We start from the raw sequence: 21,233 nt of genomic DNA, 5'->3' as shown, positions 1-21,233 counted from the left end.
TGAGGGTGGAGGGCTGATTCATAAGCTTGCAATTCTAATATTTTTAATGATATAAGAGTATAAATATAATGAATATGTAATATAATGCATATATTTAGCAAAACGGTCCTCTCTAGAGTTCATTTTTCTGGTTAACTAACTAACATGCTGTTACTTACTTAAATTAACTTCATTATGATTTCTTTTTTTTTTAAACTTTAGCTAGTGTGTAATGTTGCCGTTTGAGCATAAACTACGTCTGCAAAGTTACGACGCTAAAGTTCAATGCAAAGGAGATATTTTCTTTTACAGAAATTTAAGGACTACAACAAATGGCTTCTTCCCAGGTTAGTGATATCACAAACCCCAAAATTTGCATAAACCCCACCCCCGAGAACACACAACAAAGGGGGCGGGGCCAAGTTGGGCTGCTTTAGAGAAGAGGAAGAGTTGTTGCAGTAGAGTGTTGTTGTCATGCCGTCATTTTACGCCGGACTGCTTCACAAATGAGGATCAATTCAACACAAAAGATGAACATGACGGCACATGCTAGTGGATGAGTTGAATCAACTCCACAGCAACTACATCAATTTATCCACTAACCATTCAGAAACGTCTAAAAGTCGAGCTGTTAAAGCTCCGCCCTCTTCTGGAAAGCGGCAGCTCATTTGCATTTAAAGGGACACACACAAAAACCTGCCACCTGAACTGAGGCACTACAGTGATCTGTCACGCCACAATAAAGAGCGGCAAAACGATATTTTTTAATAATAAAATTGACAGAATTTTGTGTTTAGGGGCAAGTTTGTCTGAAATAGATTCTACTATAATAGGCCAGCAAAGAAAAATATTAAGTGGACTTAAAATGGCCCTATCCATCTTCTAAATTGCTCGTATTGTGATTTTAAATAAATTAATTTTAATTAAAATGTCAAAACTTGATATTACAGTGAAACACCAGATGCCCCCTTTTCTTACAATCGACTAAAAGCTTGCATTCAATCAACAACCAATGGACAGAACCAAGTCTCCACCCTGCATTTTTTTTTTCTTTTATTGATAAATTGTATGCCACAGTACGGAAGTACTACTTCCATTACATTGGAAATTTAAATAACGGCACAAAGTACAGAAAACCCAAAACGTCACAGAAATACCTCAAAACATACAAATTTAAGTGCCTCAAAACTCTTCATGCCACTTAAATGCCAGACTTTGTTCTTGCTCAATAGTGCTGGTAACGACAAATTCATTACCAGATGGACCGATTAAATTACTTTACTCCAAAAAGCTGACAGCCAATCAGATTGCCTGATTAAAAAAAGTCTGAAAGCTTGCCACTTGTCCCAAAACAGCTACATGAAAATTAGTCATCAGGAATATAAAGTCAACAATACAGCAAAAAAAGAAAAGGAAAAAAAAAAAAAAAAAACTTCAGGACTTCACAATTGAACTTGGCATGTGGAAACAGATGGTTTTTCCAGTCTGGATCAATGTTCCAGTAATTATTCTTTATTACAGTTAAAAGGCCAAGAGTCACTAATGACTGAATGTTTTTACTAGGGTTGTAATTGTAAATTGTTTGCCGATTATTTGCCTTTAATAATTTAACTGCTCGAGAACAGTAATTAAACAAGCAAACAACAATTAAACTCAACCAAATATGTTGCAGTCCCAGCTAATGGTAAAATTCAATTTTAAACAACGCTTCTAACACAAGGAATCATTCACCAATCAGGCTTTAAATACTGCTAAATATAATGGCCGTAAATAATATTGACACTATTTCTGATATTTCTGCAGAACACTACTAATTTGCCCATAAATTAATGCTTTCTTATCAACATAGTAACATTCCTAATTAGTAATGCTGACTACAACCACTCACAAGCACCCCGGCAACCCATCACTGTGTCCCTAGAACTCACTCGGCCAATCCCAAGCATCTCTGCAACAGATTCAGCCAATCACTAATGCCCTCGCTGAGTACAATAAATCACAAGCACCTCGACGAGAGCACCAGCCAATCACAAGATCTCACTCTACTTCTATATATGGAATGAGGGATGTCATAAAAGAAGGTGTGCTAAGTAGAACTGCATCTCCTCTTCAATGACATTAATTACGCTTATTAAAAAGAACAGAGCGTAATTATGTACGGTCCAGAGACTGTTCTGCCAGCTGTCTGCCGTCACACTGAAAACACAAGTTAAATAACAGAATCCCATTGAGCAGCAGCAGACACTGTCAGGGTGGGACCGGCAGTCATTAATCCATCAGCTGAGACCAAAACCCTCAACAAACCATCAACATCACTGCACTGACTGCACTTACCAAGAGCGCCACCATGTGGCTCAATGCAAAACTACTGTGATGAAAGCATGTTTTTGACATCATTGCATCAGGAGGTGATTCATAAAACATTCTTAAGAATAAAACTGCAATTTTCTTCTTATTTTCTAACTTAAAAATATTATCTTAAGAATGAAACCCTTGTGCATCCATTTAAAAAAGTTACTCTGAGATCCTTAGAGGACAAAAAAAAATGTCCATGTCATAAAAATGTGAAGCTTTGGAGCACAGATTTAAGTTTGGTCTCATTTTAAAGAAGACCCTTGGCCGGTTTTTGTTGAACTAAAAAACAAAAGTTAAAAAAGTGAAACAAAAAAAAGTTAGAGGTTTAAATTTATGAAAATTATTTTATATAAAATATATATTTAATAAAACATGTTAAACTTAAAAACTCAAATATAAATCTAAAAAGTTGTTTTCCAAATTTGAGGTTGATATCTCAAAAAATGAGCTTTCAGTAAGATTTTGTTTGTGCGCAGTACAAAGATGGCAGCAAAACTTCACTGGTAAACACAGTGCTTGGATTTGAGATTTGCAGTACAGCAGGGTAAAAAAAATAGTAAAGATTTTCATTTTAAAGCCTTGCCAACAGAATGAAAGCCTATTAACAAAGACTGCATCATTTTATAGTTAAATGGCCCTGGGATTAAAAATGGCAGTTTTAATGGGTTTCAAATGGGGACATCTTTGTCCTTAAGATCCCAAGCTTGACTATTTTGTGTACCTAGTGTAAAATAAATGTATTAAAAGGAAATGGGGGTGAAATAGTCCAATAAAAATACACACTTGTGCCAAAATTTATGGAGTTGGCATTAACAGAAAGCAAAATTATGAAAAGAAAAAGAAAAAACTGAAAAAGACAAAAATGTCCATTAAGGACACACAAGGGTTAAGGGTTATTTTTCTAAAGACAAAACTTAAAAATTTGAATTCCTGAAAAGAATGTTTTTCAAAATCATACATAAATTTTTTAAAGGTATGATAACCTTCAACTTCCCAAAAGTAAGATGTTTCATGAATTTAGTGAGTTGTTTTTAATATTAGCATTACAACACAGACTGCCCCATCTTGAGACAAGCTTGTTAGAAACTATAACTTAAAATACACAGCACATGAAACAACACTTCGCTGAGTGCTGAACTCCCGTCAAGCCAGACACGATGAAAATAGTGTGCATGCTTATTATGGCAATCTGCAGCCAATCATCTCCATACAATCAGATAACAAGAAAGCTTTTCAGCCCACATTAAATCCAGAGACTTACGTGCTTTTGAAGATAGTCCTGTTCTCCCGGTGTTTGCTGAACATTTTGGGCAGCAACTTCAGGGTGACTTTGGCTGCTTTTGCCTTCCTGATCATCCACATGCACTTAAATAAGAAAAAAAAGGTGAGTTCCCTTTTGATGTGGAACTTTGATGCCACTTCTTGGTGTTGAGGCTATGGGAACGGCCTCAGCGTGACCGGTGTCTGAAGCATGTGTGTAAACAAAGCAAAATCATTGATAGATGACGGTCCATGATGTCAAATGCGTATAAAAGGCTGCCCGAGTCACACATCCTCAGCTTTTTTGTCTTCAAGAGCCGCTTTGTCTCTCTGTGTGTGTGTGTGTGTGTGTGTGTGTGTGTGTGTGTGTGTGAAGATATTGTTAGTCATTGCTTGCCAAAATGGTGCAATGCCAGTTCTTGTTTGGCTCTTTTCCGGAGGGATTAGAGTCAAGAGTTTGTTCAGGCCTTGCATCTGCTGTTGCAGGACGAGCTTGGTAAAGGAAAGTCTTTGGTAGGCTGCTCCCTAAGAGCCTCTCAGGTAATACTTGAGATGCATCCCAGAGCCAAGGCTACGTTGTGTATCCACCCTTATAGCTCTGCTCTTGGGGCTCTAGGCTAAGGCCAGTTCCGCAAACACAGGGAATAAGACTAGCCTGGACATCCCTTTTTAGAGACAAGTATTACATGGAGCACAGATGCTTTACCCTAGTGCTGGTGCACACTGGCTTTAGGGAGTAGTGCCAATATGCAACTTTTGTTCAAGTCACAAAGTATGTGTCATTGGGTGTTGATGCACTCTTGACTCTGGCCTAGTTCCATAGAGTTACTTGAATGCTATGCCTACTAGGGGTGTAATGGTACACAGAAATCACGGTTCGGTATGTACCTCGATTTTGGGGTCACGGTTCGGTAGGATTTCGGTACAATCGGAAAAATGTTCACACTTTAATTTACAGTCCAATTCTCACTATTAACTAACTATTAACTATGAATTTTGCCTCAATAAACCCCTAATTACTGCTTATTAATAGTTAGTAAGGTAGTTAAATTTAGGATTAAGGGATGTAGAATATGGTCACGCAGAATAAAGCATTAATATCTGATTATTACTAATACTCAGTACTAATAAACAGCCAATATCTTAGTAATATGCATGCTAATAAGCAACTAGTTAATAATGAGAATATGACCCTAAACTAAAGTGTTACCAGACAAAGAAACAAATGTGAGGTCTCTTATTTTATTTTGAACAGACAGTAGTGCAAATCAGTTGATTTCATTTATAGCGGCATTTAGTCCCCTAGTTAGTATAGTATAGCCTCCTATAGTGTATTAGCATTAGGTCATATTTTCTTGCAAGGCTGATAAAAAACAAAAAGGTATTTGGTCACAATCAGCTACAAAAATGAAAAGCATCTCACGTTATAAAAGTACTAAATAAACAGAATAATGAAAAATAAAATTTGTGCATTAAGAGTGTTACTATTTGCTCCACTTAAAATATATGAAACATTCAAAGCTTAAGCACAACTCTCCTATTTTTAATTTTCGGCATTACACTCGTTACGTGACAGTTCAATGCGCTAGCCTTTCAAAGTATTCTCTTGTCCATGAGAGCAGAAAGATGGATTTGACGCATACACACTTTCTAGTGAAACTTTGTTCTCAAGCACTGTTCTTCTTCTGCTCTTTTTCCTGTTGTTAGCAAACAGCATAGCATTACCGCGCGCCCCCTTCTGGATTGGAGTGTGGATTGCCTGTGACTGACTGTATTCGTCGTCTGACTGTATGCACCATGAATACACATACTTTTACACCCCTCTAATGGCAGGCATCTCAGAGGTTATTGAGTTCCCCATAGCGTCAATATCAAGACGCAGCGTCGAAGTTCCACTCAGCGTGCAACCCGGTTTACTGCGTCTCGTTGCTACATCTCCTTCAGACAAAAGAGTTGATGATGTTTAACTCAGGCACCATTTTATATGCACAGGCGCTCTTGTGTGTGACATCATGCCAATGAATTTGGTGTGTTTACACACATGCTTCAGACACCGGTCACGCTGAAGGCATTCCCCATAGCATCAACACTACGACACCTCCTTCCCTTTCTCAAGATTGCATAGGCAACCTGAGATGTTTTAACCCCTGGAGACCTGGTATTGATGTCTGTATAAGTTTCCACACGCTAAGGAATAAATATAAATACCTCCTTCGGGTGTCGACGGCTGGCGAGCAGGACGGCGTCTCTGTTGGACTGCTGTCTCAGTCGAGCGGTGTCCTCCAGAAACCTGTAATCTACATGAGCAAACCACGCCGACACCATAACTCGACAGTAAAGCATCACATTCATTAAGCTGTTTAAGTACACATGAAATCAAAATTGACCCTATTTACTTTGTTAGTGCATATTACTAGTCTTGTGGTAAACAGTTAATCCGTGCAAGTTAAAACACAGAAAAAAATTGTTTGTCGCGGTAATCTTTAATCAAAAGCTGAAAAGTTACTTCCGGTCTGGAATGGCGTTCCTTCTCTGATAATGTCAGTTTGACGGCTTGGGTTGAAAACGCTTAAACCACTCCCCTCCAACCGTTAGTCTGCTATGAGCGAGAAATGGAGAGGAGGAGCGCTAAAGTAAAACTCGCCCACTATTCAATATTCCGTTTCACTTGGAAATACGTCATTTGCAACTCCCGGTTCACGCGGACTTTAAACCATTAGGGTTTCTGTAAAGACACTCACCGCTGAGCAGGGTGATTTCATTAAATTCAGCGAGAGGGACAAACGCTGTCTTGTCCCGAACACCACAGCATCCGGACACCATCTTGTGCTGCTTCACACAAGCCAAACTACACAGAGAACAGAACACAAAACCATTTATGAAACAAACAAAACAAAATACTTTATTTCATCTTATGAACAGCTGAAGTATAAAGGGGACAGTTGACATTTTTAATTGTTATAAATGTTGGAGAAACTTGTTATGTTATTATTTTTCATAGTGTGTGTGTGTGTGTGTGTGTGTGTGTGTCTCACCTGCAGGTGTGTTTCATGCAGCTGGGGCATCTGTATTTGGCTTCTTCAGTCTCACAAACATCACAACTAAAGAAGACACAAACACATGAGGATTTTGTCCTTTAAGTTTGCTTGTCAATTAATTTTGTTGATATTTACCCAGGTGAAAAAATACTATAGTTATTTATAGTAAACACTATAGTGTTTTTGAACTATACTATAGTAAAATACTTGAGTTAATCTGTTGTGGTAATTCTATAGTTGCTCTGATAAAATAGCAACTGTAATAATATAAACAAATTACCCAATATTGTACTAAGTTTTCTACAACTATAGGGTATATTATCCACTACAATATACACTACAGTTTACTGTAGTAAAAACTAAAGTATACTACAGTGTTTATTACAGTTTATCAGTTCACTATAGTTAATACTACAGTATTCTGCAGCATTCATTAACAAAGTGTTGTAAATACTATAATATATACAGTATGCTACAATTTACTATAGTATTTTTTTCACCTGGGTAAATTAGCAGTCAATCAGTATGGGTTTTAAATGTCAATCGAAAAGAGAGGCTGAAAGACATCGATACAATAATGTGCCTTATGTAATTTAAATGAAAACACGTTTTATTTGAAGTAAAACTACGGTATTTTCGTACATTGCTGATAGTATGTCTAACAGATGTTTTAGCTGAATTTAATGTAACATATAAGACAATACCAGCAGAAATACCGCACAGATCACTATGATTTACCCTAAATTGTGCGTATTTACATTGTTTACAGTGAAGTAACTGACCTGGACAAAGCCATCTTGCGCTTAACTCCTCTCCGGTCATCATCTGCTTCATTATCGTTGACAGGTAACATATTCACCACATCAACACAGTTTTTAGATGGATTCATGTGATTCTCTCTGACCAAAACACAAACCATGTGCTGCGCGCTGCGTCCACGCGTCTGCCGTATTCTGCGCTGTCTTTACGACAGTTTATGACAGTCCGAGCGTAGAGCTGAAAGCACAGCTCGAATCGATATTATATCAACATTTTAGTTCCTCATACAAGTTCATTTTAAAGTTTTTCACAGGAAATATCCATGTAATATTGAGTCTTCTTATGTAACCCCATGGCTTTCCCGATATGAAGTTATTAAAGGCTGTATATTACAGAGAAAGACAATAAAAATGAAATATATTATCTCTCTATGCCAACCCTCTTACAATAATATTTCCCATATTACAGTAATAAAATAATCTATCTATCTATCTATCTATCTATCTATCTATCTATCTATCTATCTATCTATCTATCTATCTATCTATCTATCTATCTATCTATCTATCTATCTATCTATCTATCTATCTATCTATCTATCTGTCTGAATGACTATCTATCTATCTATCTATCTATCTATCTATCTATCTATCTATCTATCTATCTATCTATCTATCTATCTATCTATCTATCTATCTATCTATCTATCTATCTATCTATCTATCTATCTATCTATCTTCTATTCACCCATCTATCTATCTATATCGATCTACGGACAGCATGACAAAAAAGGGCAATAATAGAAGTAACAACAACAACAACAACAAAACTCATGACAACATTGTGATTAAATCATACATTTTATTTAATGTCAAAATATTAAATATTTACATTTTTCGTCTATGTTTTGTTTCTGTAGGCACATTTAGTGACAGTTTTGATACTGTAATCATAAGTTAACAGGTGTTACACTTCCTGTGCGTGATCACGTGATCTGAATCTGGCCAATCGCAGCTGCCAGAACACAACATATACTCCTTATTTGTGTTTATATACAAATACAAATTTGACATAAATAAGATTTCGAACTAAATGGCAGGTGACCAGATAGTAGATCTCTGAGAGATATCATAATTTATTGGAGTACAGTATTTTTGGAGAAATAAAAAGATAACATAAATAAACAAACATATAATGTCCAAATATACATAAGAGGAAAAAAAAAAAAAAAAAATGACTAACTCATTGCTAACGCTGAATACTGCAGCACCACGGAGAAGTTGCCGAGCCTGACACCGTGTCCTAACCTGACGCGAAGTAAAAATGCGCGATAAAAGGCGTGTCTTTTTAATAATGTTAAAATTATGTAATATTTCAGAATTTGATTATGTACTTTCCATTTGTTTGCGAGTACAGTGGACTCCGCCCACACACTCTTCTGATTGGCTGTGATTTTGGATTGATTTGGTTGCGAGTGCAGTGCACATGCAAAGAGACTCCGCCCACACACTATTCTGATTGGCTGTGATTTTTTGTTGATTCTGTGGTGTCTCTTAGTCGCGTTGCTGGAATCTTATCGCATCGCGTCTGGTTAGGACATTAGAGACGCCACAAATATATAATATAGTTTTTGTAACGCATGTAAATTCACATTTTTAGCACCTGGGAACATTTAAAATGGTTTCAAATAACCATTCTCCGACAAAAATTTCCAACAAGTATCCTCGCTATTGTTTTCATCAGGCAGATACTCGCGGCGTCTCTTTAAGGGTCATGAGCGGCGTTCTCCTTAACGTATAAAGTATATTAAGCCGATGTATAACATAACTTACCAACACACTGTTCATATAAATTAGGTTTGTTCTGATCTAAATGACCAAACGCAAAAGTACAACAGAAGAAGCCAGCACAAACAAACACCTTATGGCCAGAAACATAATGTACGCAAATACACAGATACGAAAGATTGATCGATGTACATACATCACATGGGCGCTCAAAGTGATTCCTTCAAATGTCAACTGTCTAGCCATGTTTCCATCTACCTATTTTTTTTTTATGCACATTTTGGGATATCGCATAAAAACAATGGACTGGTTGGAAACATAGCTACTGAAATATCTCATAAAATGTTTGTGAACAAAAAAGTTTCCATCCCATGTGTTCAAGAAAACAAAATCGTAACTTCCTGGAAAACTGGCGCAAAGTATCAGTAATAAAATAATAAAAAGTCTCGGTAAATGTGTTTCCATCATAGTTTATGTGCATGTTTTCTTATCGAAGAAAAAAATGATCTCAACTGAGCGTAACATTTTTAGTAACACTTTACAATAAGGTCTTATTTGTTAACATTAGTTAATGCATTATTTCCGTCAGCTTTTTTAATATCCCAAAATTTGCATGAGAATATGTGGATGGAATCATAACTAGTGTTCTTTAACGTTAACTAACTTGCTCAGCAAGATTGTCTTATAAAATTTCTTAGACAAGTCTTAACAGTTAGTCATCAAAATGTTTTCATTAAGACCGTCATCATTTGTCACAAGTAAGTTACATAAATCCGTAGACTGGTCTAATTTGAATCCAGACGATGATGCACAAAATCGAGTTTGCTTTCGTGTTTTTGCGTAGAGTTTGTTTCGGGCTTGATGCACCTGAACACGAGCACCTGTGTGTGAAGGAGGTAGAGCACCATCTAAAGAGTCCAGGTCGGCCTTATCATAGTCTGTTAACAAGAACAACCTTGTTTGACACTAGCAATGATTTGAGAGCGAACGCACAATCCACAAGGATTGTTTGCCTGCAAACAGCACCCGAGACTGAACCACAACAGATAAAACACAACAGCAGTCTCTCGATGAACGTGGATGAACCGATGTCTCGGGCTCCAGAAGCGTTTGTTCTTCGCTGCAGTCGCTCAGTTCACCGATGGATCCATTCGGAGACGAAGTCCTTCAGTGATTTCACAGGAAGCAAACAGGACCCACTTCCAAGTGCCGCTGATCTCCTGGATGTGAGGGATGGAGACCTTGAATGTCCACGATGGGAAGCTGCTGAGTGTCCTGCGTTTGAAACCGGAATCGAGACTGATGCCAGCTGCCGTCACGGACCTGCTGGGAGAAACGGGCAAACGTCAAGATTAGCATGTTAAATAAATATATCACACTGGATCAAAATTGCATTGTTGAGAGAGAAAAAAACACAGAAAGGTCGCATCAGTGTATACGTAATTTGGTAACACTTCACAATAGGGATGAAACAATCACCGGTTTGATAATAAACCACAATAAATATTAGTATTAATGTTTCATATTTTAATCTGAAGGTAGAGTGATCATTGCAAATCCATTCATGTCAGAAGTAGCTTGAGCACTTGAAGTACGTCAGAAATAGAGTACGGCATCAGTTTACTATAGGGAATTTATCATGTCGCATACTGATAATAATGGGTTCTATCTGCTTTTGCTGTGTCGCGTCTGCTTTAGACACGGTGCAAGAGGGAACCGACTGTCTTCAGAAAAGTTTCCATGGTATTTCCTTTTCATTTTCCCTCCATGTAACACCTAATAAAGCAGTTTACATGCTTTGTTTACAGAGGTAACCAGGGTAACCGCTGTATTTATGCTGTTCCTACTGTCAAAGTGGATTTACATTTTCTTTCAGCCCGTCTGGCATTTTTTTTTTCAGACCAATGCGAAAATCTGACAGAATTTTTGTTTTATCCAGTAGATGAAAAATCTCAACACTTCAGATAATAAGGAAGCCTATGTGCAATTGTTTATGGAGCAGAAAAAAATACCTATAATTTATCATCATAAAAATGATTTAACCCTCTGGTGCTCTTTGATCATTTTTTGACTGGAAAATGTTTTGTTTTTCAGAATTTTTTACTCCACTCAGAATGGTACATTGGAAATGACTGGGAAGTGAATCTCATCTAGTGGAAGAGTTTGGTACTGCGCCCAAACAACATCTGACTGAAAGCTCATTTTTTGAGTTATCAACCTCAAATTTGGAACACAACTTGGTTAGATGTATGGAATTGATTTTCACATGGTTTTAGAGTAAAACATGTTTTGGAAATTATATATTTCATAAAAAAATTGAAAATAGTATTTTGTGAATTTTTCACTTCAGCAAAAATCTGCCTAGTATCGTCTGAAGTCTTTGCTCCAAAGCTTTCAAGATTTATGATTTATGTTTAAGTATTTTCAGGTCTATGCACAAAAAGGGTCACCAGAGGGTTAAATGGTGAAACGTGAGGTTTAAACAAAATCTTTTCAAAACGATTCGATTGCACGTACTTATGGCGTAATTTTCCATGTTGAAATTTTCCCCACCAAAAACCTATTTTTTCGAACTCCTCCCAGGCGGTTCGTCCAAATTTCATGAAAATCAAATCAGATCATCTTCAAATCATGCTGGCAAAAAGTCATCAAAAGCTTTTTGATGAACCTAACCATTCTCAAATAAAATGCAAACGAATTTGACGAAGAGCTCGCCAATTTGGACACAAGGCTATATCTCTGCAACGCTTTAGCGTATTCAGACCAAATTCAGACCAAAAGTTATACTGAAATGGCAATAACTCTTGAATAGATTAGCCTATTGTAATGAAACCGGTCTCAGTAGATTCCTTGGGCCATCCCTTTGAACTCCTCCTAGACATTTTGTCTGATTTTCAACAAAATTGAATCGTATCATCTTCAGACCATGCCAAAACAACTCTTGAGGATGTATCTCTGCAATGCTTTGACATATTGACACCAAACTTTGCATGTTTCATTGTCACCTCACTCTCACCACACAACATCAATTTGGTCACAGCGCCACCTTTTGGTCGAAAGTGATAAACCATTAAATCATTATTATTGACTGTATTTATTATTTTTCAGCTATTTTGCATAAAATGATCTGAATAGGTCTTTAATTGCAACATGTCCAGACATGTTGACTTATCATGACTTCTTTATGCTTGGCCCCTTAATGGCTGCTTGCAGCTATATTTTAATTTGTTGTTTGTTTGTTTTTTCGATATAAAAAGATTTCATTGTCTGTATCAGTACTTTTTGAACACTTCCAACACATTTTAACAATACCGTGATAATACTGACAACGGTGATTAGCTTGATATGCAATTTTCATCTCTTTAGCTTTGAATTACCAGAACTACTAAACCACACTAAACCCAGTCCTGATTCACATTAGTACTGATCTTTAATCCAGATTCACATCACCTCACAGTTGTCCAAATCCACTTGAGGACTCAGAGGCGAGTCTTCCTCGAACACTTGACCGTTCCAACCCCGGAAACGCAAGGCCCGTGGCGTCTCCGTGGCAGATGTTGCCGGGTCGTTGAAGCAGTGGAGGGAAACGGTCTGAGTGACTGTGACGCTCAGCAAGTGTAAGAACTTCATCTGGACTTTCCCAACATCAAACGCGGTCTGCGAAGACAAGAGTCAAACAGCGTCACATCGGAAACATCAATCATTTCACACACAAGCTTCTTAGTGTTTAGGTAATCAACATTTCTGCGTTTTGGCAACTGTACGTTTACAGTTTAAGCTGACAAATGATCCAGCTTACAGGAAATCAGCTTTAAATTAAAATCAGATTGGCCTTTCAGAGGAAATACGATATTGAGTCACAGAAAACTCTGCTTGATTTTGAAGAAGAAAAGAGTCATGCACAGTCATGTTCCGATTCACTGCAGAAATATATCATATATCTGGACTTCATCTTTAACTTTAACAGTAAAACCTAACTAGAGCTTCACGGAAATAATGTCATTAAATGACAAGAATTAAGGTGTGAGATCCAAATAAATGCATTTGAATTGATTCTTATCAGTATCATATATATGGCAGTACCTTATCAGTGGTGATGGGGTTCAAGCAGGTCTGTCCACCTGCGGTGAAGTTACAGAACACCAGGATGGCATCAGACGTACAGCCCAGATTCGGATCGATCCAGAACAGTCCTGATCAACACAGACAAACCAAAACACTCAATCAATGAGCTGTGTAAATTCATCAGTGGACAATTTAAAGACATTGTTCCACAAAATGACTATTTAAATTAGTACATAATTTTTAATACACTACTGGTCAAATGTTTAGAATAAATATGATTTTTCAATGTTGAAAGAGTCTCTTCTGCTCACCAAGGCTGTGATTATTTGATCAAAAATACAGTAAAAATTGTGAAAAAATTTTTGCAATGTAAATAAGCTGTTTTCTATGTGAATATATAGTAAAGTGTAATTTATTCCTGAGATCAAAGCTGAATTTTCAGCATCATTACTCCAGTCTTCAGTGTCACATGATCCTTCAGAAATCATGATGAGCAGAAGATATTTATTCTGTGTTGGACAACAGGAGGCCTTTGAGTCGAAAGCGCTGAGGTTGGTGTGAACAGATGCGTTGGATTCGTGCGGATCTCACCGTCACTTATCTCGCGCTGGCAGTCCAGCAGGTCTCTGCAGAAGCGGGCAGGGTTTTCTCGAGTGCCCAGCGGTGTTTTGATGCTGTGGATGACGCCGCTCAGATACTGCAGCGTTCGCAGGATCTCAGCGTTCTGCTCGGATAGAGACGTGTCTGTGTTCTGGTAACTCTGAGGACAAGAACAGAGAAATCAGAGTAGTTTCATTTTTCTTGGTTAGTGCACATTAGTCAGAGCAGTCTCAAGGTCTTCACCTCCAGCTGCAGATGTTCTCTGGACTCCATCAGGGCTTGAGCGTCCATACGGATACGTCTCTGTGGGACGAGAAAACCAGGAGTATCACACAGAAGACAAACAAACAATCTCAAAGAAACTTCTTTTCTATTCCAGTAGTTTGTGTCCTACAAAAGACTACAAGATCAGATGACAGTGTAGTTTAAACAGTATGCGCTGGCGACACCAAGGTCATGGGTTCGATTCCCAAGAGCTACTCTGCTCTGATTGGTCAGATGGCCCTGTTTGTTGTGATTGGTCAGAAACAAAATCCTCGTTATCATATCTGAATCTCGAACCAAACTCTTACCGTGACAAGCTCCGGCGAGAGCGTCACGGCGCGGCGCGTCTTGGACGGTGAGAGCATCGAGTTGAAGTCAGTTCAACTTTATGGTAATGAACTATGACGGGGTTCAGTGGCAACCAATCGGAATGTAGAGGTCCTCGCTTGAGAGGATTCTGATTGGTTGTCACAACTCATTTTCTTTGACCCTCCCGCCGGCAGCGGTTTGAGCGCATAGTACAGTGTTGTTGGCAGGGCAGCCAAGGCGAATTTTGACGCTCTCGTTGGCGGCGGTGTGAATGTAACGTTACAGTCTCAGCTACAACTACAGTGTTTGAGGGCGGGGCAAGCAAATGGTTATTATGCAAATTAAGTAATTTTGATTCTTAAGTAAATTAATCTATATAAGAATTACAGAAGAAGAACATATTTGATTTTAAATCATTAGATAAAAGCATCTGACAAACGCATACACAGCAAAATCTCCAGAGTTAAATCAACTCTACTCCGAGAACATATAGTCCCTCTCTATATAGAGTTAAAATAACACTGTTAAAGTTAATGAGATAACATGTTGTTTGTGGAGTTGTTTAATCAGATCTTGAGATATTTAATGTCTTTTATCTTCAGGCTGTGGCTGAAGTCAGTTGTAGTTCTCGTGTTTGTCTTTTCTTCAGTGATTCTGCTTGTTAACAGCAGGTGTTCATCACTAATGCTCAATCATCACTTATCTCTTTAACTTTATCTCTGCTTCAGTGTCACTTTAGCACTATTGAGAGAAGGACCATGTGTAATCTGAGCAGAGTTGATTTAAATCTGGGGAAATAATAATGCATGTGAATGTTTAACTAGAGCTCAGTCACATGATGGGTTTGTGTCTTACCGATGGGCCGGGCGAACCTGGAGGTCCCTGTCAAAAACCACAGAATATTAGTCTCACAATCCCCTTAGATTACATAAACATACTGATAACATTCATATCTTATGATAGACTAACCCTAATCCATGTATGGTATGTAGCCTGATTATGAGACTAGGGTTCATGCAAGAACAAAAGCAATGATGAAAGTCCAATATTCTTATGAATACACAATCATGAGAATTTGTCATGTGATCATGTGTAATGTACCTGTGGCCCTGGACTGCCCTGTGGCCCCTGAGGCCCCTGCACAAAGAGAACAGTGACATTCAATCATTTATCCAAAACAACTTACAACATTAGACTACACTGCAGTTGTGGAGATCAACTTTTTTGATACAGATGAAAATGAAAGTATATTATTTTGGAGTCCATAGTCTCATGATTACGTGTAATAAATCAAACAGTATCATATTATGACTTGATATGTCATGACAAATGTGCAAATTACATATTATATGTATAAGTAAATGAATGATCCTAAAGCAGCAGCACTGGCTCCAGCTTCAGCTGATCTGCTGTGTGTGATGGAGCGCTGGCGCCCTCAGAGGTCAGCGCAGGTACTGCACCCTATCAAGTGTTCTGGAGTTTACACAGACGCTGAAGGCTGTTACACAACTCCCTCTGAACATGCAGATATTTCATTAAAGGAGCGGAAAGATCCTGATTTCTGATTTGGCAGCAGACTAAACAGTGCTGTGATGTATAAGAGCACATCCTACCATCTCTCCACGGCTTCCTTTAGGCCCTCTGGCACCCTGAGAAACCATCCAAAACATCATTTATTGTGCAATAACCAAACAATGCCAAACTCAGTGATAAAGCACATGCATTTCATCGACTTACAGGCTTTCCCACTGGACCGATCATTCCCACCAGACCTACAGGACCAGAGAAACCCTGAAACAAACACCAACACATGCATCGAGATGAGAAGAGACGCTGGCATTTATTTCATTTCAAGACAAAGAGACAGGAGTGACGAGACGCACCAGAACACCGGTCGGCCCTTTGAGTCCAGGAACACCAGTGAACCCCAAGTCTCCGTTCGGACCCTGAAACACAAAATATCCATTTAACAAACATTTTCAGATGTTAACTAAAACTATTAAAAACATTTGATAGAAATACAGCTGAAATAATAATTGAAAAACTTAAACTAAACGAAAATTAGAAATGTTGCCTTGGCAATAAATCTATCTATCTATCTATCTATCTATCTATCTATCTATCTATCTATCTATCTATCTATCTATCTATCTATCTATCTATCTATCTATCTATCTATCTATCTATCTATCTATCTATCTATCCGTTCTCCATCCATCCATCTATACATCTATGTATCTATCCATCCATCCATGCATCCTCCATCCATCCAACATCCATCCATCCATCTATCCATCCGTCCGTCCGTCCGTCTATCTGTCCTTCCACCAATCAACCAACCAACCAACCAACCAACCATCCAATCAATCAATCAATCAATCAATCAATCAATCAATCAATCAATCAATCAATCAATCAATCAATCAATCAATCAATCAATCAATCAATCAATCCGCCTCTCTCTCTCTCTCTATATATATATATCACATATTTGAATTGCAGTTCATCAGATTTAACAGTTCTTGTACAATTCTTGTCTTGAACAATCTCATCAGTTGCATGTTTGAACTGTTTTTCTGTATGTATTGAGTGTCATCTGGGTTACTCTCCACTAGTCAAGTGCTGATGTGTCTGCAGTTTAATGGAGTTAACCGAAAACTAACCTTGGGTCCCGGAAAACCTTGGAGTCCCAGCATGCCGACATCTCCCACCTCACCCTGTGGGAAACAACACACATCAGCATGACTGACAGTCACCCAGAAGTCAACCAATCAGAAAAGTGGGTCACGATCCAGACTGTAACAACTTCCTGTTCCAAAGCTTTCCCTAGAATCACTGCAGCCTGTTTATTCTGGGCAGATCCTGTCATTTGTCTGTCTGGATTTCTGACATGATTTCTGAATTCTGGCCGTCTTCAAGAGGACATAATTATATGTCAACATCCATAATCCCTCGACGCGTTCATTCACACAGGGCCTGTAAGGCGATATTCCCCCTCCAAAGGCTTGGAATTCCAGCTCGCTTTCAGGCTTTATTGTCTTTTCCACAGTTATGTAAGACAGCGGAGCAGCTCGTTTGTCCCTTGTTTACCCAACGATCCACTAACGATCACTCAACACGCCCTTACATAAGAACCCCAGTGCCAATGAGTCCAAGACAAGACCTGGATTCATGATAATCCCGTGGTATTTTTTAATAATCCCGCTGACATACAGCATGGTACTTTTTTGCTATTTACACCAAAAAACATGGTAATACCATTGTACCTTTCAGTGAGTGTGGCCTAAGGGTATATTTACATAACAACAATGTACTAAAAACTGAAAACTTTTTTTTGTGCGTTTTTCACGTACAGACGACACAATCCCCGTTCACACGGATCCGCGAAAATGACTAAAATCGCTGTATTCTGCTGCCAGGCCAGTAGATGGCGATGTCACTTTGTAAAGAAACACTATGCACTAATAGACTGAACACATAATATACATGCACATGATGTCAAAGTTTACACAAATGTACGTTTTTTTAGTTTACACAGAGGCGATAACGCTATCGGTTTAAAAAACAAGCACTTTGAATGAGTAAGTTTTAAACGGCCTCTAAATCGAGGTGATGTCAAACAGAGAGGCTGATGGGAGTTTGAGTATTCACACAAATGAAACACAAAGACACTCACTGGTTGTCCTTTGGCACCTTGCTCTCCCTTCATGCCCTGGTCTCCCGTCGCCCCCTCCATGCCTTTCACACCAGCAGGTCCTCTGTCGCCCGGTAAACCTGTCTCGCCCTGCAGACGCACAGAGGTCAAAGGTCAAAGGCTGTCAAAGCACTTAGTATCAATGCATTCTCAGATCTAGTCTTTCACCCAGTGTTTGCTGCACATTTTGGTCAACATAGTACATTATCAAGAAGAAACAAAAGGAGGAATTGAGTGTTTTTTACCTTTAACCCCGCTGGCCCTCTCTCTCCGACCACACCTGGAAGTCCGAGCTCACCCCGTGGGCCAGGAAGTCCCGCCCTGCCCTCTAGACCGGTATCACCACGGTGACCCTGCAAACACACGTCAATCAAAGCGACAGCCAATCAGAGCTCAGTATAGTGTGCAGAAACAAAATATCATCAAATCTGTATAAAAATTCAGTCCAAAATATATAAGCTCCAATCAGATCACCTCCCACCCTTAAAGAGGTCATGAATTGAGAAGTCAACTTTTCCTTGAGCTTTTGATATGTAAGAGTTCATCGTACTATAAGAATACGTTTCAGAACTGAAAACTTCCTTGTTAGTCCAATAAAACCTTTTATTGACATCAGACCCAGCGAATGACTGATCCTGTCATAGATAGGTGAAACTCCGCCTCCACAGAAGAAATCAACGCCTACTTCATCATTGCATCATTAGCCCCGCCCACTGGTGTATTAGTGAGATGATGAGGAGAGAAGAGCGATACAGGACTAAAATAACATTACCTTTCAAAGGATCCTAATGCAGGAATATGATTATTTATTTTCATTAATGTGAATGTCTCAGTTGAGCTTTATTTATTTGTGTTCGGTTCATTTCACTGTGGATTCTTTGCTAAATCAATCGCATTTCGGACCAAACAGACTCGACAGTAATGCAACAACATGTCAGTAGCTGTGTTCATTCTAATGCCTGATCTGATATTAATGATTCATGTACAGTCACATGATCTTTCTCTGTGTGTCAGTAAATCAAACCAGTGACTAAACGCTCAAATTCACCTTTTTTCTCTTAGTAGGATGAAAATAATCTGTTATTTAAACTGTGATTAAATTATATAAAATGAACGCTCCCTTTACAATTGCTGGAGCTGTCAATCAAACAGAGTGAGTTTATCAGTGACTGAGTTCTGGACTCGAGCCAAAACTCCCATTTTATTCAATAAATCTCTTAGTTACATTGTGTTTGCACTGTTAGTTATGATGAAAGCATTCGTTAGTGTGCAGAAATTGAGTAGCAAAGACGAGGGCATTCAAATAAGAGCTTAAAATCAGGGTAGGAAAAATGCCTATTATTTCCAAATTATGACAATTTTTGATGTAAAAATCATACTAACATTATTAGTGCACCTCAGGAAACATTATAAAACAATGAAACGAAGGAGTTCACAACCCCTTTATGACAGGTGAAACACACAATGAGCTGACTGATCGCTTATGCAACTGTAAAATCCCACATGCACTTTAATGTGCTGAAACACAAACAGGGATTTCATTGTGGAAAAAGAGCAGGAAAGAGAATGAGATGATAGAGGACAGCGCTGGATCTGGGATTCATCTGCATGATCTTATGACTGTAACGTTAAACACAAGAAGATGTACGGCTTTAATCAAACGATAATTACAAGAAGAAACAGTGAAAGAATGACACTATAAAACTATAAAAATACACTATAATATGGTGGCCCAGTAGTGCACAACACAACGAAATTAAAAAAGCAAACATAAGTTCACAACACAACGAAATCGAGCCACAACACAACGGAAATGCTCCCGATGCTTCCTGTTGGTAAGACTGACAAGCTTTGTAATTTGAACATGTCTGTTTTTAAATGTTAAAAGTAATTTTAATGAATACAAATTATATGTTCCCTTCATCTGTGGTAGCGCGTCAAATCATTCACAGGTATAAATATGAAGCTATTGTGCACTCAAGTGATTTTGAATTAATATTTCATGTCGATATACAGTGGTTATATAATGTTGAAACTAATCGTGGTATTCATATCACTGCCGACTCTATAAAACATTGGCAAGGAATACTAACAATACCGAGCTCTACGAGACCCCTAGTGGTCGGGAGTATTTCCGTTGTGTTGTGCACTACTGGGCCACCGTACTATAAACAAGGCAACATTTCATTTAGTTTAAGTTGAAAGTAACTAAAACTGAAAAAAATAAAAGAAAGTTATCTGATTTAAAATGATTGAAAGTATTGAAAATGATTGAAAGCAGATAAAGCATCATCACACGATCCTCCTTCATCAGTGTTTAAAAGCATCCCAGAATGCATCTGATAAAGCTGGACAAAGAAGAAGCTCAAATATGAGAGAGTTTTCATTTCATTTTCATGTCACACATTTTGATCACTACATCATTCAAATTGTGAGTTTTCAGCACATTACTGTTATCCTCGCATGTGCAAAACAGTCAGAATACAGTGCCCAAACTCTCATTACAATTACATCACTCATTTGGCTTTTGGTTATGTAACGCACACACACTAACACACACACAGCTGAATGTCGCCAAAAAGCGTCTCTAATGTATAGCGTTTGCACACAGCTGCACGGTATGGAAAATAAGTGTGTATAATTGAAAGAAACACTTGGATGCGTCTGAATCAGCAAAACATCTGGCCGACCTGCAAACACTGGCCAGCAGAAAAACCACAAACACCTCAGAAATGAGTTACATAAGATCATTCATTCATCGGACGGGCCGTTAGTATGGAAATAAAGAGAGGAAATGAGCCAAACAGATCAATCACATGAGGAGAACGTCACTGGCTTCATGTTAAAGTCAACATCAAATCAACTCCATTTACCTGAATGTCTGATTAAGAGCCTTTCATTAGTGCATGTTATTCTACAGAAACTAATATTTATCTTCACTGTCTTTCATCAAAGTGCTGTAGATACTTTCACCATTTGATTAATTCCTGATGGAGAAAATCCGCTCTGGATTCTAGAAGTGTACTCAGTTCTTTCTCTTATTCAGTTTTTCACTCATAATGTTTCATAAATGGTCGAATGGGCTGGATCATGTTGATTTTTAGAGGATTCTGTCAAGCCTAG

The 21,233-nt window shown here is 38.2% G+C and overlaps 2 protein-coding genes across 2 annotated transcripts in view; both read right to left on the bottom strand.

Annotated features, from left to right (window-relative positions):
- The window catches only part of znhit6 (zinc finger HIT-type containing 6), a 33,502-nt gene extending 25,936 nt beyond the window's left edge, over positions 1–7,566 (bottom strand). The window contains exons 1-5 of the mRNA XM_067370886.1: positions 7,415–7,566; positions 6,630–6,695; positions 6,336–6,442; positions 5,803–5,891; positions 3,596–3,699 (exon numbers count right to left, since the gene is read on the bottom strand). Coding sequence (XP_067226987.1) covers positions 3,596–3,699; positions 5,803–5,891; positions 6,336–6,442; positions 6,630–6,695; positions 7,415–7,551 — 503 coding nt within the window. The 5' untranslated portion in view covers positions 7,552–7,566. The remainder of the gene's footprint in view (positions 1–3,595; positions 3,700–5,802; positions 5,892–6,335; positions 6,443–6,629; positions 6,696–7,414) is intronic.
- A 722-nt stretch (positions 7,567–8,288) lies between these two features.
- LOC137008828 (collagen alpha-1(XXIV) chain-like) overlaps positions 8,289–21,233 on the bottom strand; it is a 98,150-nt gene continuing 85,205 nt past the window's right edge. The window contains exons 48-60 of the mRNA XM_067370545.1: positions 18,356–18,463; positions 18,093–18,200; positions 17,080–17,133; positions 16,300–16,362; positions 16,154–16,207; positions 16,030–16,065; positions 15,518–15,553; positions 15,272–15,298; positions 14,087–14,146; positions 13,835–14,003; positions 13,262–13,371; positions 12,629–12,835; positions 8,289–10,501 (exon numbers count right to left, since the gene is read on the bottom strand). Of these exons, the coding sequence (XP_067226646.1) occupies positions 10,355–10,501; positions 12,629–12,835; positions 13,262–13,371; positions 13,835–14,003; positions 14,087–14,146; positions 15,272–15,298; positions 15,518–15,553; positions 16,030–16,065; positions 16,154–16,207; positions 16,300–16,362; positions 17,080–17,133; positions 18,093–18,200; positions 18,356–18,463 (1,179 nt within the window). The 3' untranslated portion in view covers positions 8,289–10,354. The remainder of the gene's footprint in view (positions 10,502–12,628; positions 12,836–13,261; positions 13,372–13,834; positions 14,004–14,086; positions 14,147–15,271; positions 15,299–15,517; positions 15,554–16,029; positions 16,066–16,153; positions 16,208–16,299; positions 16,363–17,079; positions 17,134–18,092; positions 18,201–18,355; positions 18,464–21,233) is intronic.

This window comes from Chanodichthys erythropterus, chromosome 20, assembly GCF_024489055.1.
Source record: "Chanodichthys erythropterus isolate Z2021 chromosome 20, ASM2448905v1, whole genome shotgun sequence".
NCBI lineage: Eukaryota > Metazoa > Chordata > Actinopteri > Cypriniformes > Xenocyprididae > Chanodichthys > Chanodichthys erythropterus.
Note: the sequence above shows the minus strand (reverse complement) of the source record. Positions and strands in the feature narration are given on the sequence as shown.